The following is a 17,500-nucleotide window of genomic DNA, read 5'->3' as shown; positions in this document are numbered from 1 at the left end:
CTTCTACCGTCCATCCCTCCACCCTCCGTCCCTCCACCCTCCATCCCTCCGTCCTTCTACCGTCCATCCCTCCACCCTCTTTCTCTTTCATTGTGCGTTCTCTTTCCACCATCAGCTGCTTTAAAGAAGTCTGTCTTTCACTTCATCAGTTTAAAGAAAAGGACTTTGTGTTTGCCTTATTCTGGACTCAGTAACGTGGACATTGTCTCTGTCTCTGTCTCTGTCTGTCTCTCACCCTCCAGCTCTGTTTAACCTGATCCCAGTGGGTCTGAGGGTCGTGGCCATCCAGGGAGTGAAGGCTGGACTGTACGTGGCCATGAACGCCGAGGGATTCCTCTACACATCAGTAAGAAAGGCTGTCTGTGTCTCAGTCTGTCTGTCTGTCCTGTCTCCGTCTGTCTCTCTGTCTGTCTGTCTGTGTCTCAGTCTGTCTGTCTGTCCTGTCTCCGTCTGTCTCTCTGTCTGTCTGTCTGTGTCTCAGTCTGTCTGTCTGTCCTGTCTCCGTCTGTCTATCTGTCTGTCTGTCCTGTCTCCGTCTGTCTCTGTCTGTCTGTCCTGTCTCCGTCTGTCTCTGTCTGCCAACACACCGGAGCTTGAAAGCATCTCCGGCTGCCAGTGGGGGTGAACAGTCTGGAGGACATATGAGACAAATCTGCAGCATCTTGTGATAAAACATTTAAAACGATCCTTTATTGATCCACAGGCAGAAAAAACACAGAAACAGATTCAATAGAAACTGAACAAGAGCAGTTCAAGTCAAAGTCAAGTTACAGGAAACGTCAGCGCTGCCTGACTCGTTTGAGTTGGAGGTTTTCAGTGTCGATGAGGACGAAGACTCTTCATCACTCACTCACTGAGATCCAGGTGTCCACGCTTCTCTGTGGACGTGTCTTCAGCCGCGCGTGGAGGACGTTTGCTGTCGTGGCAGATTTTCAGTGGAAATCAGCTGAAATGATTTTTCATGTTTCAGACGACTTCGGCGTCGTGCTGCGTTCAGGTGCAGCAGCAAAAGCTCCGTATTCACGCCTCCTGTGTGAAAGCTGGTTTCATAATAATGATGGAGGAGGACGCCTGATCAGCCTGCAGGAGACACACAGAACACAGCTGTTGTCTTTCTGCTTCGTCTCAGTGGGTCCGTCCAACATCCATAATTCATGTGTGCTGCGTCCATAAAACATTAAAATGCAATTCTTCAGTCGCGTGTGCACAGCATAAGAAACGAGGTGGAGGATGGAGGAAGAGGGACACGGTGGAGACAACTCGGTGGAGAGGACATGGTGGAGAGGACATGGTGGAGAGGACACGGTGGAGAGGACATGGTGGAGAGGACACGATGCAGACGACACGATGAAGAGGACACGATGAAGAGGACACGGTGGAGAGGACATGGTGGAGAGGACACGATGCAGACGACACGGTGGAGAGGACATGGTGGAGAGGACATGGTGGAGAGGACACGGTGGAGAGGACATGGTGGAGAGGACACGATGCAGACGACACGATGAAGACGACACGATGAAGAGGACACGATGAAGAGGACACGATGAAGAGGACACGGTGGAGAGGACATGGTGGAGAGGACATGGTGGACGTTCAAACAGGAAGACGCTTGTCTCTGCAGGACGTGAGGCAGAGCTGTGAAACGTCACTTTGTCACTTCATCAAGACAAAAGGACGATTACTTCTAATGAAGTCAGTGTCAGCGTTTCCCATAAGGCCTAGCGGCGTCCACGCCGTCGTGTCCTGGTGGGTCTGTGAGGAGGAGCTGACCTTCGCTGCTCCACCATCGAGTTCAGCTCGTTGGTTTTAAGACCAAGAGACGAAAAGACCGACGCCGTCGACTTTGGTCCCTTTGACAAATCAATCAGGTTCTTTTCCAGATTAAATCAAATTAAATTAAATCAAATTAAATGAAACAAATGAAATTATATTAAATTAAATCTTCTTTGAATGTCGTTTCTCCTTCATGTCACCAGTCAGTCCCACTTGGACACTTGGACACTTGGACACTTGGACAGATCACAGCTGAGGCAGTGAAGTGATGAACAGATGGAGGCCATGACCCTGTGTGCTCCTCTTCCTCTGTGCTCCTCTTCCTCTGTGCTCCTCTTCCTCGTCTGTTTACTTGAGCGATCACATGCTTTGATGTGTGATGTCGACGATCCTGCTGGGAGGAAAAAACTGTTTTCATCATTTATTCTGTCTGTTTCCTCTCTGCTCCTCTCTGTTTCCTCTCTGCTCCTCTCTGTTTCCTCTCTGCTCCTCTCTGTTTCCTCTCTGCTCCTCTCTGTTTCCTCTCTGCTCCTCTCTGCTCCTCTCTGTTTCCTCTCTGTTTCCTCTCTGCTCCTCTCTGTTTCCTCTCTGCTCCTCTCTGTTCCTCTCTGTTTCCTCTCTGTTTCCTCTCTGCTCCTCTTTGCTCCTCTCTGCTCCTCTCTGCTCCTCTCTGCTCCTCTCTGCTCCTGGTGTTGGATTGTTTGCAGCTCTTACTATGTGTTCATGTGTAGAATGTTGAGATTGTCTGACATTTAAAGACACTTCATGATGGAAACGGGTCACCTGCTCGAGGGTCACCTGACCGAGGGTCACCTGCTCGAGGGTCACCTGACCGAGGGTCACCTGCTCGAGGGTCAGCTGACCGAGGGTCACCTGCTCGAGGGTCACCTGAACGACCCTTCTGTTCTGAAATGAAGTTCACAGCAGACCTTCAGCACTTCATTGAGTGTGAAACAGGTTTCTGCTCTGCGAGCGGTTGTTCTGCTCTGATTGGCTCTCTGACCACCTGTTATATCCAGAGGACACACACACGCACACACACACACACACACACACACACACACACACACACACGCACACACACACACACACACAGACTCACACACACATGCACACGCACACACACGCACGTACACACACACACACACACACACACAAGCACACAGACACACGCACACAGACACGCACACAGACACACACACACATGCACACGCACGCACACACACACACACACACACAAGCACACACACACGCACATACACACATACACACACACGCACGCACACACACACACACGCACACAGACACACACACACATGCACACACACACACGCACGCACACACACACACACACACACACACACGCACGTACACACACACACGCACACACACACACACACGCACACACACACGCACACAGACACACACACACATGCACACGCACGCACACACACACACACACACACACGCAAGCACACACACACGCACATACACACATACACACACACGCACGCACACACACACACACGCACACAGACACACACACACACGCACGCACACACGCACACAGACACACACACACATGCACACGCACGCACACACACACACACACACACACGCAAGCACACACACACACGCAAGCACACACACACACGCACACACACGCACGTACACACACACACGCACACACACACACACGCACACGCACGTACACACACGCACACGCACATACACACCTGTTATACCTGCAGGAAACTGCAAAGGGCTAAATTTACCTCAACACGTCCCGTGAACTCCGTGAGGAGCTGAAGTCCTCGTCCAGGCGTCTTCACGGTTCACAGGAGTCCACGTCCCAGACACCTCGCTGTCTTCAGTGTCTTCAGCTCAGGTGTCATCAGGTCCTCATTAAGTCCAGCGGTGGAAGAAGTACTCAGATTTTTTACTTAAGTAAAAGCAGTAACACCACAGTGTACAAATACTGTGTTGCAGAGAGAAGTACTGCTTTCTAAATTGTACTCAAAGCCCCAGAAGTAAAAGTACTCATTGTGCAGAATAATGTGTTTTATGACTGGATGAATTCATGTGTTCATGTGTCTTCCCTGTCTGTCTGCGTCAGGATGTCTTCACAGCGGAGTGCAAGTTCAAGGAGTCGGTGTTCGAGAACTACTACGTCATCTACTCGTCCACGCTGTACCGGCAGCACGAGTCCGGCCGGGCCTGGTTCCTCGGCCTCAACAAGGACGGCGTCATCATGAAGGGGAACCGAGTCAAGAAGACCAAACCCTGCTCGCACTTCGTCCCCAGACCCATCGAAGGTGAGACACACCTGTGGACGCCCGGTCCCTCTGGAGTCCAGAGCTTCGTCCCGGCACAGGGGTCGTCAGGGTGGTTTAGCCCAGCTTAGCGCAGAGACTGGGAGTGAGGGCGGACCGGGAGCCGAGCTGATGTGTTCACTGGACAGGTCTCGGACCTCTGGGGGGGCGTCACCACAGTCCTGAAAGCACCTGGGCCGTCGGTGGGCCGGGCTTTGTAACAGCAGGCGTCAGAGTGGTGGGAGTCACCTGAGGACAGGTGGACACACCTGAGTCTGTGAAGACTCTCATTGATCCGGTTATGAGACGGCAGGACAGAAGACCTGGACCGGGGGGGGGGGGCAGCGAGAAGCAGAGACGAGAGGGGGGGCAGCGAGGAGCAGAGACGGGGGGGCAGCGAGGAGCAGAGACGAGAGGGGGGCAGCGAGGAGCAGAGACGGGGGGGCAGTGAGGAGCAGAGACGGGGGGGCAGCAAGAAGCAGAGATGAGAGGGGGGGCAGCGAGGAGCAGAGATGGGGGGGCAGCGAGGAGCAGAGACGGGGGGGGGCAGCGAGGAGCAAAGATGGGGGGGTAGCGAGGAGCAGAGACGAGAGGGGGGGTAGTGAGGAGCAGAGACGGGGGGGCAGCAAGGAGCAGAGACGAGAGGGGGGGCAGCGAGGAGCAGAGACGAGAGGGGGGGTAGTGAGGAGCAGAGACGGGGGGCAGCAAGGAGCAGAGACGAGAGGGGGGGCAGCGAGGAGCAGAGATGGGGGGGCAGCGAGGAGCAGAGACGGGGGGGTAGTGAGGAGCAGAGACGGGGGGGTAGTGAGGAGAAGAGATGGGGGGGCAGCGAGGAGCAGAGACGAGAGGGGGGGCAGCGAGGAGCAGAGACGGGGGGGGGCAGCGAGGAGCAGAGATGGGGGGGCAGCGAGGAGCAGAGATGGGGGGGTAGCGAGGAGCAGAGACGGGGGGGTAGTGAGGAGAAGAGATGGGGGGGCAGCGAGGAGCAAAGATGGGGGGGTAGCGAGGAGCAGAGACGAGGGGGGGCAGTGAGGAGCAGAGACGCGGGGGTAGCGAGGAGCAGAGACGAGGGGGGGGGCAGCGAGGAGCAGAGACGGGGGGGGGCAGCGAGGAGCAAAGATGGGGGGGTAGCGAGGAGCAGAGACGAGAGGGGGGGTAGTGAGGAGCAGAGACGGGGGGGCAGCAAGGAGCAGAGACGAGAGGGGGGGCAGCGAGGAGCAGAGACGAGAGGGGGGGTAGTGAGGAGCAGAGACGGGGGGGCAGCGAGGAGCAGAGACGGGGGGGTAGCGAGGAGCAGAGACGAGGGGGTAGCGAGGAGCAGAGACGGGGGGGCAGCGAGGAGCAGAGACGAGGGGGTAGCGAGGAGCAGAGACGGGGGGGCAGCGAGGAGCAGAGACGAGAGGGGGGGCAGCGAGGAGCAGAGATGGGGGGGCAGCGAGGAGCAGAGACGAGAGGGGGGGCTGCGAGGAGCAGAGATGGGGGGGCAGCGAGGAGCAGAGACGAGGGGGGGGCAGCAAGGAGCAGAGATGGGGGGGCAGCGAGGAGCAGAGACGAGAGGGGGGGCAGCGAGGAGCAGAGATGGGGGGGCAGCGAGGAGCAGAGACGGGGGGTAGTGAGGAGCAGAGACGGGGGGGTAGTGAGGAGCAGAGACGGGGGGGCAGCAAGGAGCAGAGACGGGGGGGTAGCGAGGAGCAGAGACGGGGGGGCAGCGAGGAGCAGAGACGAGAGGGGGGCAGCGAGGAGCAGAGATGGGGGGGCAGCGAGGAGCAGAGACGAGAGGGGGGGCTGCGAGGAGCAGAGACGGGGGGGTAGTGAGGAGCAGAGACTGGGGGCAGCGAGGAGCAGAGACGGGGGGGGCAGTGAGGAGCAGAGACGGGGGGGTAGCGAGGAGCAGAGACGAGGGGGGGGCAGCAAGGAGCAGAGATGGGGGGGCAGCGAGGAGCAGAGACGAGAGGGGGGGCAGCGAGGAGCAGAGATGGGGGGGCAGCGAGGAGCAGAGACGGGGGGGCAGCGAGGAGCAGAGACGAGAGGGGGGGCAGCGAGGAGCAGAGATGGGGGGGCAGCGAGGAGCAGAGACGAGAGGGGGGGCTGCGAGGAGCAGAGATGGGGGGGCAGCGAGGAGCAGAGACGGGGGGTAGTGAGGAGCAGAGACGGGGGGGTAGTGAGGAGCAGAGACGGGGGGGCAGCAAGGAGCAGAGACGGGGGGGTAGCGAGGAGCAGAGACGGGGGGGCAGCGAGGAGCAGAGACGAGAGGGGGGGCTGCGAGGAGCAGAGACGGGGGGGTAGTGAGGAGCAGAGACGGGGGGGGCAGTGAGGAGCAGAGATGGGGGGGCAGCGAGGAGCAGAGACGAGAGGGGGGGCTGCGAGGAGCAGAGACGGGGGGGTAGTGAGGAGCAGAGACGGGGGGGGCAGTGAGGAGCAGAGACGGGGGGGTAGTGAGGAGCAGAGACGGGGGGGGCAGTGAGGAGCAGAGGTCGTCCTGCGGGGACCTCCTTTGAGTTGGAGGACGAGGTGAAGCTCTAATATCACAGATGGACGTTTAACTGGAAACACGAAGCTCCGTCTCTGCTTTCAGCTGTCCTCACTCCCCCTCCTCCCCCTTCTCCTCCCCTCCTCCCCCTTCTCCTCCTCCTCCCCCAGCTTCATTTAAAAATATCCATCAACTATCACATACCCCTTCCTCCTTTCCATCTCTTCCTCCTCTTCCTCCACGTCCTTCCCCTTCTCCTTCAGCCTCTCCGTCTGTTGTCTTCTCCAGGTGGACGTACGTGTCTGTACGCTCATGTCCTCAGTGAGCGTCCGTCATGTGAGACACTGCAGGTCATGTGATCATCAGGTCGAGTCGTTGAGTTTGTTCAGTTCAGTCTTAGCCAATCATTTCAGCTCCTTCTTCTTCTTCTTCTTTGATTCTTCTTTGATTCTTCTTTGATTCTTGTTTCATTTGTGGCTTCTGTAACAACAAAGTCTCCAACTGGAGTTAATAACGTCTTCTTTTTCCTCCTCGTCCTCCCCGTCCTCCCCGTTCTCCCGCTCCCCCCCGTCCTCCCCTGTCCCCCCGTCCTCCCTCGTCCTCCTCCCTGCAGTCTGCATGTATAAGGAGCCGTCGCTGCACGAGCTCGAGGAGAAGCTGCTGAAGTCCTCGCGGAGCCCGACGCTGAACAGCGGGGAGCGGGCGAGGAACAGGGAGCTTGCTGAGGAGCAGCAGGAGGACTGCACAGAGCAGGAAGGATCATAGCCTGCGGCGCCCCCCACAGGCCGAGGAGGAGGAGGAGGAGGAGGCGAACTCCCATTTTAACACTCCCTCTGTTCAGCAACAAAGCAACTCCAACCACACCGACGACAACAACCGCCATGACGCCGACGACGTGACGACGAAAACAAAGAAAAGAAGCTAAAAAAAATCTTCTCGCTCGCGTTGAAATCTTTTAATGTAAAGGGGGAGGGGCTCGTTTGAGAAAAGATCCGGACGTTGATGATGATGATTTACATTTTATGCAAAAGCCCTGCTGATACGGCGCCTGGAGGCTAGCACACCTGCTCTTCATCGCTACGTCATCATCATCATCATCATCATCACGGTCACGATGATGCCAAAATGTTTGCGTGTGGAGGAGCGCTGAGAACTCGAAGCTTTAAGCCATGTAGGAACTTCACTTCCTGTCATTTCTGAATGAATGCAAAAACTTTCGCACTTTCGACACACCGCGCTTCTTCTTCTTCTTCTTCTTCTTCCTCTTCTTCCTCTTCTTCTTCTTCTTCTTCTTCTTCTTCTTCTTCTTCTTCTTCTTCTGCTCCTCCGCGTCGTTCGTCCAATCAGAAGAGTTTTTTCTGTTTCGTCCTCTTCAGCTGCCACATCTCGTTTGTTTCTCTGTGTGTTTCTGCTCGGGGAGTCGTGGGATTGGTTGCAGACACTGCCGATAAAAAGCTTCAGAGGCGAAACAGCCGACAGACTTCCTGTTTGTTCGGACGCGACTGGAGGAAGTCGGCCAGGTGGTCTGGTTTGTGCTTTTAATCCAGGACCTGAGGTGATCAGTCCGGTTTCTAGAAACGTCACATTCCTGCATGTTCTACATTGACTTCCTTCCTTCCGTCCTTCCTTCCTTCCTTCCACACAGCTTTCACTTCATTTCTATGAAAATCAGCTTCAGAGGTGAACAGACGCGTTCATGTCTCCAAGAGGATAATTAGTGAAGAAGCTTCCATGATGACGATAATCAAACCAACAAATAGAACCACAGGCTTTGATCTGAGGCTGCGTGAAACCACGAGGAACTCAACTCGTCTGATGGTTCCGCAGCCTGAGAGGCAAAACCCAGGGCGAAACACATAGAGTTGACTCTCTGATGTCAGAGGGTCCTTGAAGGCACCGGCGTGGACAGCGCTGATGGACGTCCTCTCTGATTCTCATAGAAACGAAGTGAAAGCAGCGGCTGCCCGGAAGGAGGCAGCTCGGTGTGAAGCCGCCGACCACAGACAGAAACAGAAGGAGAGCTTCCTCCTGATTCGGCCTCGTGCTGCATTCAGGGTCTGATCAGGTGAAAGCGTTGAGAAGGCACATTGCATGATGTGTTCTCCAGAAGCAGCGATGCCCTGCAGGCTTTTGGGGTTTAAATGATTTACTGAGACACTAACAGCTGAGTTGTGTAACTGTGATCCGGTCTGAACTGGACTGAACTGAGGACGAGCTGACTCTGCCCCCCCCCCCCCCCCCCATCAGGCACGTTCAAGAACTCTGTACGATACGACACCATGTGATGTGACACCATGTGACGGTCTGCTGAGGGTTTCATGTGTCTACACTGCACGATTTTAAGAGCCCGAAACTTTCTCACGTTGAGCTTCTGAACACGATCGGATGTTTAGTTCCGGCTCGGCGGACTCGACCTGTTGTTGTGACGCGGTCGGGCACGCTGAGCTCTGATTGGTGCACTTTTATCCTTTGTGAGAACAGACCTCTGTTGGAAAACCAGCTCAGCTCAGGGGCCAATCATTTTAAAGAGGCGGGGTTTATGTTCAGATCCAACCAAGGGCGACCTGATGATGCCATCAGCAGGCTGCCCCCCAATCGGAATTCCAGCAGTGTCTCCAGCTTTGTGATTGGTTCTAGCTCGTGGCTGACTACTGAAGTCTTGGTGGACTGAAAGGTTTTTTCTGTGGCTCGTCATCAGTGTTTATGATTATTGATTGTTAGTTACTGATTGGTCACCTTATGGCACACCTGGATTCACACTAAAGCTTCTTCAAGTCTCCACATGAATGAAATGTTGTAGTTTTCCTCTTTGAGGCTGTTAAATAATTATTGATTATTGATTATTGGAATTTTTAACTCTGTAGGACCCAGATGAGGCCGTTCTCCTGGTGGCTGTAGCCTGTAGTCGACACATCGTGTCTCTGTAATACACAGTTAAGATACACAAACACTTTCTACACACGATGCATCGAAGGAACCTGGGAATCAGGACCTTCTCTGCCTCCAAGCTGCAGCAGGAGGCGCAGCCAGAGGCGGCGGCGATGCCTCGATAGAGACTCTCGAGGGAACGATGTTCTGCCTTCGCTAATTAACTGAACGGTAACGAGAGGAAAGACTGGCTGAAACAAACGAATGAATCTACAAGTAAAGAACCGTTAGCGTGAAGTCGTCCTGCAGCATCTTTCCAAGCTGGCCACGCAGCCTTTTAAAGAAGCTTTGAATTGTGGGTAATGAGCAGAGAGGAACAAATATTTAAGTGCAGCTGAAGCAGATAAAGTTTGAAACACGTCAGGGAGTTTTACACAGTGGAGGTCAGTCCGTCCGGCATCGCCGTCCCCTCTACCTGCCCTCAGGTATCTCTTACCACAGTGATGTGTTCAGGTGTCGGCCGATGGGAGGATTTGGTAGCATCTTTAACACTGCCGGGCCTCGTTTAGACGAGAAGCACTGCCCTGAAAAGCTGTTTTACTTGGACCTCGTCTGTTCGTCGGCATCGTCGCACCTGCAGGCGTTTGATCGACGCGTTTGAGAACATCAAACAACTTCGACATGCTGATTGTTTCCAAAACCCGTCGTCAGTTCACAGATTCATTTCTGCTTAGTTCACCAAGTCATTTGTACAGAAAGACACAGCAGGACGTCCTTTAAGTGGTGTAAAGACGGTAAGGTTGAGACGTTGAGACGTCCAGACGAGACACTGCCCTCCAACCTTCACCACTTTCCTTCTTCTTCTCTTCCCTTTACTCGTCTCAAGTTACTGACCGGGTTTCCCAAACGCGTCTCCATCATTTCCTGGTTTACATCGACGAGTCGACCTGAACTTCCTGCGGTTCACTCGGCCCTTCAAAATAAAACTCAGCCGTCGTTCCTCCTATAAAACTTCTATCACTGCCTTGATAAAAATAAGAATGTGTTGAAATGAGTTCGTGCAGCAGAGCAGCAGAAAGTACGGAAGATCATTTGTGCCATAATTTTACTCCAGTTTCAATTTCTGCAGAATTTGAAACTCAGCTGTTATCTCCAGAAATTCATGAAAATTCAGCCTTTTATGAATTGATCTAGAATGTCATTTTAACATTTTTGACATTTAACAACAACGACTTCGACGTTTACTGTTCTCGTCTCAGTCAGAAATTAAAAGCCAGAATTTTTAATTTAACATGAAAACTGTAAAAGTTACCATAAATACCCACTCAAAGTTAAAATAATTCAACACAGCAGCGAGATTTTCTGTGTTGGTGCTGATTAATACGAGCTTAGTTTGGTCTTTGAATGTGTCAGAGATCAAATTCACGTAAAGATGATTTTTGGGAAACTCGGTCGCCTCCCATCAGCCGACACAAGGCGTCACAAACAACACGCCGCTGTTTCTGCCGCCATTTTGAAATCAGTGAAAAGTGACGGAGTGATAGGACGCGGGGTCAGGGTGGGCGGGGTCATAGAGGTTGACTCTTATTGGCTGCCACAGCCCAGGTGTTCTCTTTTCTCACATTTATGTTTTGATTGTTGTGTTAAAAGTGGACAGATGGAGAGAAAGGAATGAACCAATCACAATCCACCGTACTGCCTCTGAGAAAGTCTTCCAGTTTGGGGTTTGGGGGTCGGACCATGTGGATGGTGGAGACCTCCAGAAACACTCGCAGTGTTTTGGTCCATTAAATGTTTGTGGCGAGCGTTTTAACTTCCTGTTTGTACTCGATCGAATGTTGTAACACGAGTGTCCTTTCTACCACGTCTACGAGCTCTCAGCCGTCAGATCAACCAAACAGCCTCGCTGCCTTCGCTGCATCCGACCCCGACCCAGGACCAGGACCAGACCCCTGACCCCAGACCCCAGACCCCTGACCCCGACCCCGACCCAGACCCAGACCCAGACCAAGACCCCTGACCCCGACCCAGGACCAGACCCCCGACCCCGACCCAGACCCAGACCCAGACCCAGACCCAGACCCAGACCAAGACCCCAGACCCCGACCCAGGACCAGACCCCTGACCCCATCCCCAACCCAGACCCCTGACCCTCCATGCGCATCGACAACCGTTTGATTCACTTTGTGAGTTCAACCAAAAGACGTCGAGTTAGTTCGGATCTGGAGATGAAAATCAACACCTGAAGAAACGATCTGAAGAGTTTCACCTCAAACTTTCATCATAAAGTTTCTCTTTTTCACACGTTTTTTCTGCACAAACCTGATTCCCACAGGTGTAAATGACAAATGAAGGCCTTCTGAAGTTACAGCACAGGGACGCCGTCGCCGACATATTGATCACAGCTTAATGCTGCGTTCACGTCCTGTGGGACAGAACGTAGACATGAAAGCTTCTCACCATCATCGCCTCATGACGTGATGTTTGTATTTCTGCTAATTCTGTTTTCGCCTGAAGGCAGCGTCTGCATGCAAACTGCCCAGAAGTAGAGAGAGTAGAAAGGACACTCTGCGGGTCGACTCGGAGGTTTAAAATCAGGTTTCACATCCTGACAAATTCACATTAACATCAAATATGAGCGTTTTCTCCTCATTGAACTGAGTGAAACCTGCAGCTGAAGCCTTTGAGTCGACCTGAACTGAAACAATAACAGACTCAGCCTGCAGGGGGCGCACAATGATGATGTCATTACCCAGCGACAGAGGCGGGGCCGGAGGACGTCTTCGTCGAGCCTGAAATCTCGTGATGTTTCTTTGTGTTTGCTGATGTTTGCACCTTTTCTGACTCACCTTCATCTTAAGGCATCATATATTAAAACAAAGTCATCGCAAATACGCAGCAGGATGAAAAAGATTATTGAAAAATAAAAAAGAACCATATAAAAGCTCCAGAGTCCGTCTCATTCTGTGCTTAAATCAGGAGTCTCACATTCAGACAGCAGACAAACGTCAGAGGTGGACAAAGACACCGGTTTAACTGTGAAGTCCAGAATGAAGACCTACAAGAACCAGGTCCTAAGAACCAGGTCCTAAGAACCAGGTCCAAAGAACCAGGTCCTAAGAACCAGGTCCTAAGAACCAGGTCCTAAGAACCAGGTCCTAAACTTCCGCTGTTCTGACTCCAAAACATCCTCATAAAGATCGTCTCCTGCTGTCTCCTGGAGACGAGACAGGAAACACTTTAAAGCTGTCCGTCCACGTCCCTGAAAACTGACACTAACACAGAGAAATTTGTTACATTTTAATTACATTTTACATTTTAATTATGGGATTTTTGTACATGGACACAAATTTGACATTTTTTGTGACATTTCGTCGCAGCAGCACTTCCAGCGTGAGCAGCGTCCCTTTGAATTAGCGTTTTTTTTGTTGTTTTCATGCTAAGCTAGCAAAGACGCATTAGGCTGAATCAGCGAGCTTGTTAGTTGAGAGACAGAATTGTAACGTTGATGCTCATTGGTTCCTTCAAAGTGACCACACTGAGAGGACGAGCTCTGACGCTGGAAGCTTTGTGTCTGAGCTGCCTTCAGTTCGCCTGACAGACGCAGCGGAGGGTTAAATGTTGCTTCATTAATGTTTCAGAAGCTTTCAGACCTCCTCATGGTTTCCTCTGAGCGCCGAGTTGACTGAAGCTTCGGTGTGTTCAGAGTCTGCAGATGAACAGCTAACAGTTCACGTAGAAGACGTATTGATCGTATTGAATCTGTAAACACAGCTGAAGTTAATCAGCTGAATAAGATCGTTGACAGTGTTCAAGAGGGAACGTGTCACCTGAAAACCTTTTATCTCTTTTACTTTGTATTTCAGCTCTAATCTCTGGATAACGTCTTCGTTGGGAGAATCAAACTGATTCCGCCCAGAAGCAGAAACAGAGGAGGCTTGTTCCACTCTGCTGTTTTTAAAGGCTTTCTGTTATTCCTGAAGCAAAGTGAAAAACACAAAGTGGAACAGACGGGCTAAAAGCTCGGCGAGCATCCATCCACCGCGCCGCAGTAAAAATACACTCAGCTGCTGGTTTCCACTTTACAGACGACACCGTCTAATGCTCTGAAGTCTTAAGAGCTGCTCGGCTTCATCCATCTTTGATGAGGAGCGACACAAAAACACCATGCCGCTGCTGCTGAACGCTGCTGAACCCTCAGCTGACATCTCAACAACAAGGAGGAGACTTCCTGTCCTCCTCCTCCTTCTTCTCCTCGTGGAGATCTGACCTGGATGATGAACTAACCAATCATCATCAGACCTGATCAGGAGACAGAAAACTGATCTCGACACACAGAACGAGGCTTCACTCTGCAGCTGCTTCGCAGAGAAGCTCCCAGTGCTACATGTTGGAGGGCTTTTATGGTGAAGGAGCCACAGAGCTTTTATTGTGAAGGAGCCACAAAGCTTTTATTGTGAAGGAGCCACAAAGCTTTCATTGTGAAGGAGCCTCCAAGCCTTTATTGTGAAGGAGCTGGACAAACAGACTCCAGAACATTTAGCTCACATGTTTTATGCTGACAGCAAACAGTCAGACTGTGGATCACACAAACACACACACACACACACACACACACACACACACACACACACATGCACACACACACACACACACACACAGTGAGGCAGCATTGTGTTGCACTGACACTTACACTGAACCGATCAATGAAACTCTGAGTGAACCTGAACACTGATGTCAGCACAGAGGGAAGTGAACGCACCACAGACTTTAAACTCTGTGTGTGTGTGTGTGTGTGTGTGTGTGTGTGTGTGTGTGTGTGTGTGTGCGCGCACAGATCCAAAGGGGACATGGCAAATATGTTGACCGACTACTACAAAGTTAATTCATTAACTTGAGGTCCAGGTCCAGGTCTGGTTCAGGTCCTGGTCTGGTTCAGGTCCTGGTCTGGTTCAGGTCCAGGTCTGGTTCAGGTCCTGGTCTGGTCCAGGTCCTGGTCTGGTTCAGGTCCTGGTCTGGCTCGGGTCCTGGTCTGGTTCGGGTCCTGGTCTGGTTCAGGTCCAGGATAAAACAGGAGCTGCTGCTCACCTGCCAGGTGAGTCTGCTGTGCCTCACTTGTATTGACAGCCTGCTGCCACCAGAGGGAGACGTCAGACCAGGGACGAGCTGGACTGCCAACGACTGTCACATGTAATAAAAGAGAAGAAGAAGAAGAAGGTTGTTTGTGTTTTTAATGGATGAATTTCATGTTTCTTCTTCTTTAACTTCTCAAATATTCAGCTTTTATGATTTTTTCTTTATTTCTTTGTTGCGTGTCTTCAGCTGCAAAAAACTTCTAATCATGATTGTTTTTAATAGAAGCTGCAGTTTTTATTACTAATAGTATCAGTAATTGTACCCAGAAATACTGCGTTCTGACTCAAAGTCCTGCTCAAGGACACGTCCAAAGTGGACTGAAGGACTTCTGGTCTCTGGTCTCTGGATGATGTTTGAGCTGCTGACTTTCATAAAAATCAGATTTGATCATTTTAATTGTTGTTTGTGTGTAAATTCTTCATCATGAAAGTGTTTGTACTTCAGCTTCAGTAAACGGTGTACAGCCTTCTGTGGTATTAGTACTGCAGTAAAGAGCAGAGTACTCGCTCCACCTGTGCTTCAGCAGTACTTCTACTTCAGTGTCTGATGTTTGGAAATCAATGTGATGTCGCAACAGAGAGGAGGAGGAGGAGGAGGAGGAGGAGCATCACCCGGAATACACTCAACTCCACTTCCTACATGTACACACACTCTCTCTCTCACACACACACACACACACACACACACACTCAGCTGCTTTAACTTCACCTTTTCTGCGTGTTGGTGCAGATTTGAAGCGTCTTTCGGCCTGTCTCACCTCCAGCTGTCTCTCTGTCTCTCTGTCTGTCTCTCTGTCCGTCTCTCTCTTTGTCTCTCTGTCTGTCTCTCTCTTTGTCTCTCTGTCTGTCTGTCTGTCTGTCTGTCTGTCTCACTTCTCTGTTTTGGTTTCTTTAGCGGATCATTGCAACATTTCGGTGGATTTAATGACTTGATTAGCACGTGACGTTGCTCCGGGCTCATTAATTAGCGGAGCGGCCTCCTCGCGCGCAGCTGGAACTCTTCCCGGACCACCGGAGACCCTCCGGTCTGGCGCGCCGCCGTTACTCCCGGAGATTTACAGGCGTGATCGCGCCCTGACATGGGGCCGTTAATCACCGGAGCTGCGGTGCTAACCGGAGGGTGAGTGTGTGTGTGTGTGTGTCACCAGCAGCCTGTCACACACACACACACACACACACACACACACACACACACACACAGCAAACACACAGCAAACACAGAGACCCGGGTACCCCCAAAGTCCCGCCCGGCCTTTGGAGCCGCCCCCATCCAGCGCAGCTCCGCCCGCCGCCGGAACGCTCAGTTGTACAAATCAGACTGGTTCGTCCCGCCCGGACAGACGCCGAGCGGAGCCTCACGACCTGCTGTCCATGTAAGTCCACCTCCTGCTGTGTTTCTCGGTTTAATTCAGTGGTTTTCTCCATGAAGTCTGGTGCGCTGCTGTGCTCTGATTCATGTCCTTTAAACTGAAGGCGAATCTGCTTTGATTGAGCAGCAGAGCAGAGTCTGCCGTTCGCTCATGAGGACTCAGCTTCGAGCGGATGGTCGTTTAAAAATCTGTTGGTTTAATGTTTGTCGGTTGTTTTTAGCAGCACAGACAAGCTGAGAGCTCGACGACACATCAGCATCATTCAGTCCGTGGTTTTCTACATTTCGGCAGATGAACAGGACACCAAACTGCGCTCAAATCAACGGAAATACAACTTTTAAACCATTTCATTCAAACATCTCAAAGACACCATGGACAGTAACTTACTGACAGACCGTGTTGAAAGTTGACATTTGTTGAAGTAAAATTTCACCAAGCGAATGATTTCTGAGCCGAATTTACCGCGAGACTCCAAGGATTTGTGAAATGGTTTGTAATTGGTTAAAACTTGGTTGAATATTTTGATGATGACGAGAATTTAAAACGAGCAGATTTTAAGTGAGTTTTCGTCCTCACAGTGGAGGAGGGACTCATCACAGTCAGTGTCCTCCATCGATCCAGTCTCATAATCAGATTATTGTCCTTCACATCAGTCTGGGGACTCTGCAGCCATCAGCAGAAACACAGCTGAACACTGCAGTCCACCTGCTTCTTCATCATCACCATCTTCATCATCATCATCATCATCATCATCATCATCATACTTCTGCAGTCAAATGAATTGAGGAACGGCTGCAAAGCGTTTCAGGTCTTCACCTCCATCAAATGTCTGTTTTTAATTAAAACAGAAAAGCAGAAGATGTCAGACATCCTCATCATCATCATCATCATCATCATCATCATCATCATATATCTAAATGAAGATTATTCTCATGCAGCTGTTCAGCCCACATGGAAACATTAGTCAGCCCAGAACAGAACTCCATAGATAAAACACCACGTTTTAAAGAACGTCACCCACACATGAATCTCTCTCTCTCTCTCTCACACACACACACACACACACACACACACACACACACACACACTGTGTTCAGCTGAACGTCTTATTTAAACAACTTTTCTCTTCTTTCATTTCATTCTTGAGACGCTGACGTTCTGCAGCTCAGAGGAAGCTGACGAGGACAGAAATGACCAATCAGAGCCCAGAATCCTCTGTGGTGACGGGTTATTATTGTCTGTGGCTTATTACATGCTCAAACACATGCACACACACACACACACACACACACACACACACACACACACACACACACACACACACACACACACACATACTCACCCAGGGGGCTTCTCCAGGTTTGGTTTTATTGAGCTCCATTTGGTGTGTGTGTGTGTGTGTGTGTGTGTGTGTGTGTGTGTGTGTGTGTGTGTGATGGACGAGCAGCTCTGTCTCTGTATGTCTCTCCTGGGATCGACTCGTTCTGTCTGATCATCGTCTCTGACTTGTTTTCTCTCCGTCTGTTCAACCTCCTTCTTCTTCTTCTTCTTCTTCTTCTTCTTCTTTTCTTC

General features: G+C 51.6%; 2 protein-coding genes and 1 long non-coding RNA gene across 6 annotated transcripts in view; all 3 read left to right on the top strand.

Moving 5' to 3' along the window:
* LOC143323124 (fibroblast growth factor 12-like) overlaps positions 1-12,367 on the top strand; it is a 35,256-nt gene extending 22,889 nt beyond the window's left edge. For all 3 annotated transcript variants that reach the window (XM_076734762.1, XM_076734763.1, XM_076734759.1), the window contains exons 3-5: positions 243-346; positions 3,890-4,088; positions 7,169-12,367. In XM_076734762.1, the coding sequence (XP_076590877.1) occupies positions 243-346; positions 3,890-4,088; positions 7,169-7,320 (455 nt within the window). In that variant the 3' untranslated portion in view covers positions 7,321-12,367. The remainder of the gene's footprint in view (positions 1-242; positions 347-3,889; positions 4,089-7,168) is intronic.
* On the top strand, positions 358-3,202 carry LOC143323126 (uncharacterized). The gene is made up of 2 exons (XR_013077390.1): positions 358-1,868; positions 1,977-3,202. It is a non-coding gene; the product is annotated as an uncharacterized LOC143323126 (long non-coding RNA).
* Positions 12,368-15,226: 2,859 nt separating the features above from the next.
* Positions 15,227-17,500, top strand: part of il1rap (interleukin 1 receptor accessory protein) — an 18,775-nt gene continuing 16,501 nt past the window's right edge. Inside the window, exon 1 of one of the 2 annotated variants that reach the window (XM_076735079.1) lies at positions 15,227-15,931. In XM_076735079.1, coding sequence (XP_076591194.1) covers positions 15,930-15,931 — 2 coding nt within the window. In that variant the 5' untranslated portion in view covers positions 15,227-15,929. The remainder of the gene's footprint in view (positions 15,932-17,500) is intronic. The other variant, XM_076735081.1, reaches the window with a different exon arrangement.

Source organism: Chaetodon auriga, chromosome 7 (assembly GCF_051107435.1).
Source record: "Chaetodon auriga isolate fChaAug3 chromosome 7, fChaAug3.hap1, whole genome shotgun sequence".
NCBI classification, from domain to species: Eukaryota; Metazoa; Chordata; class Actinopteri; order Chaetodontiformes; family Chaetodontidae; genus Chaetodon; species Chaetodon auriga.
Note: the sequence above shows the minus strand (reverse complement) of the source record. Positions and strands in the feature narration are given on the sequence as shown.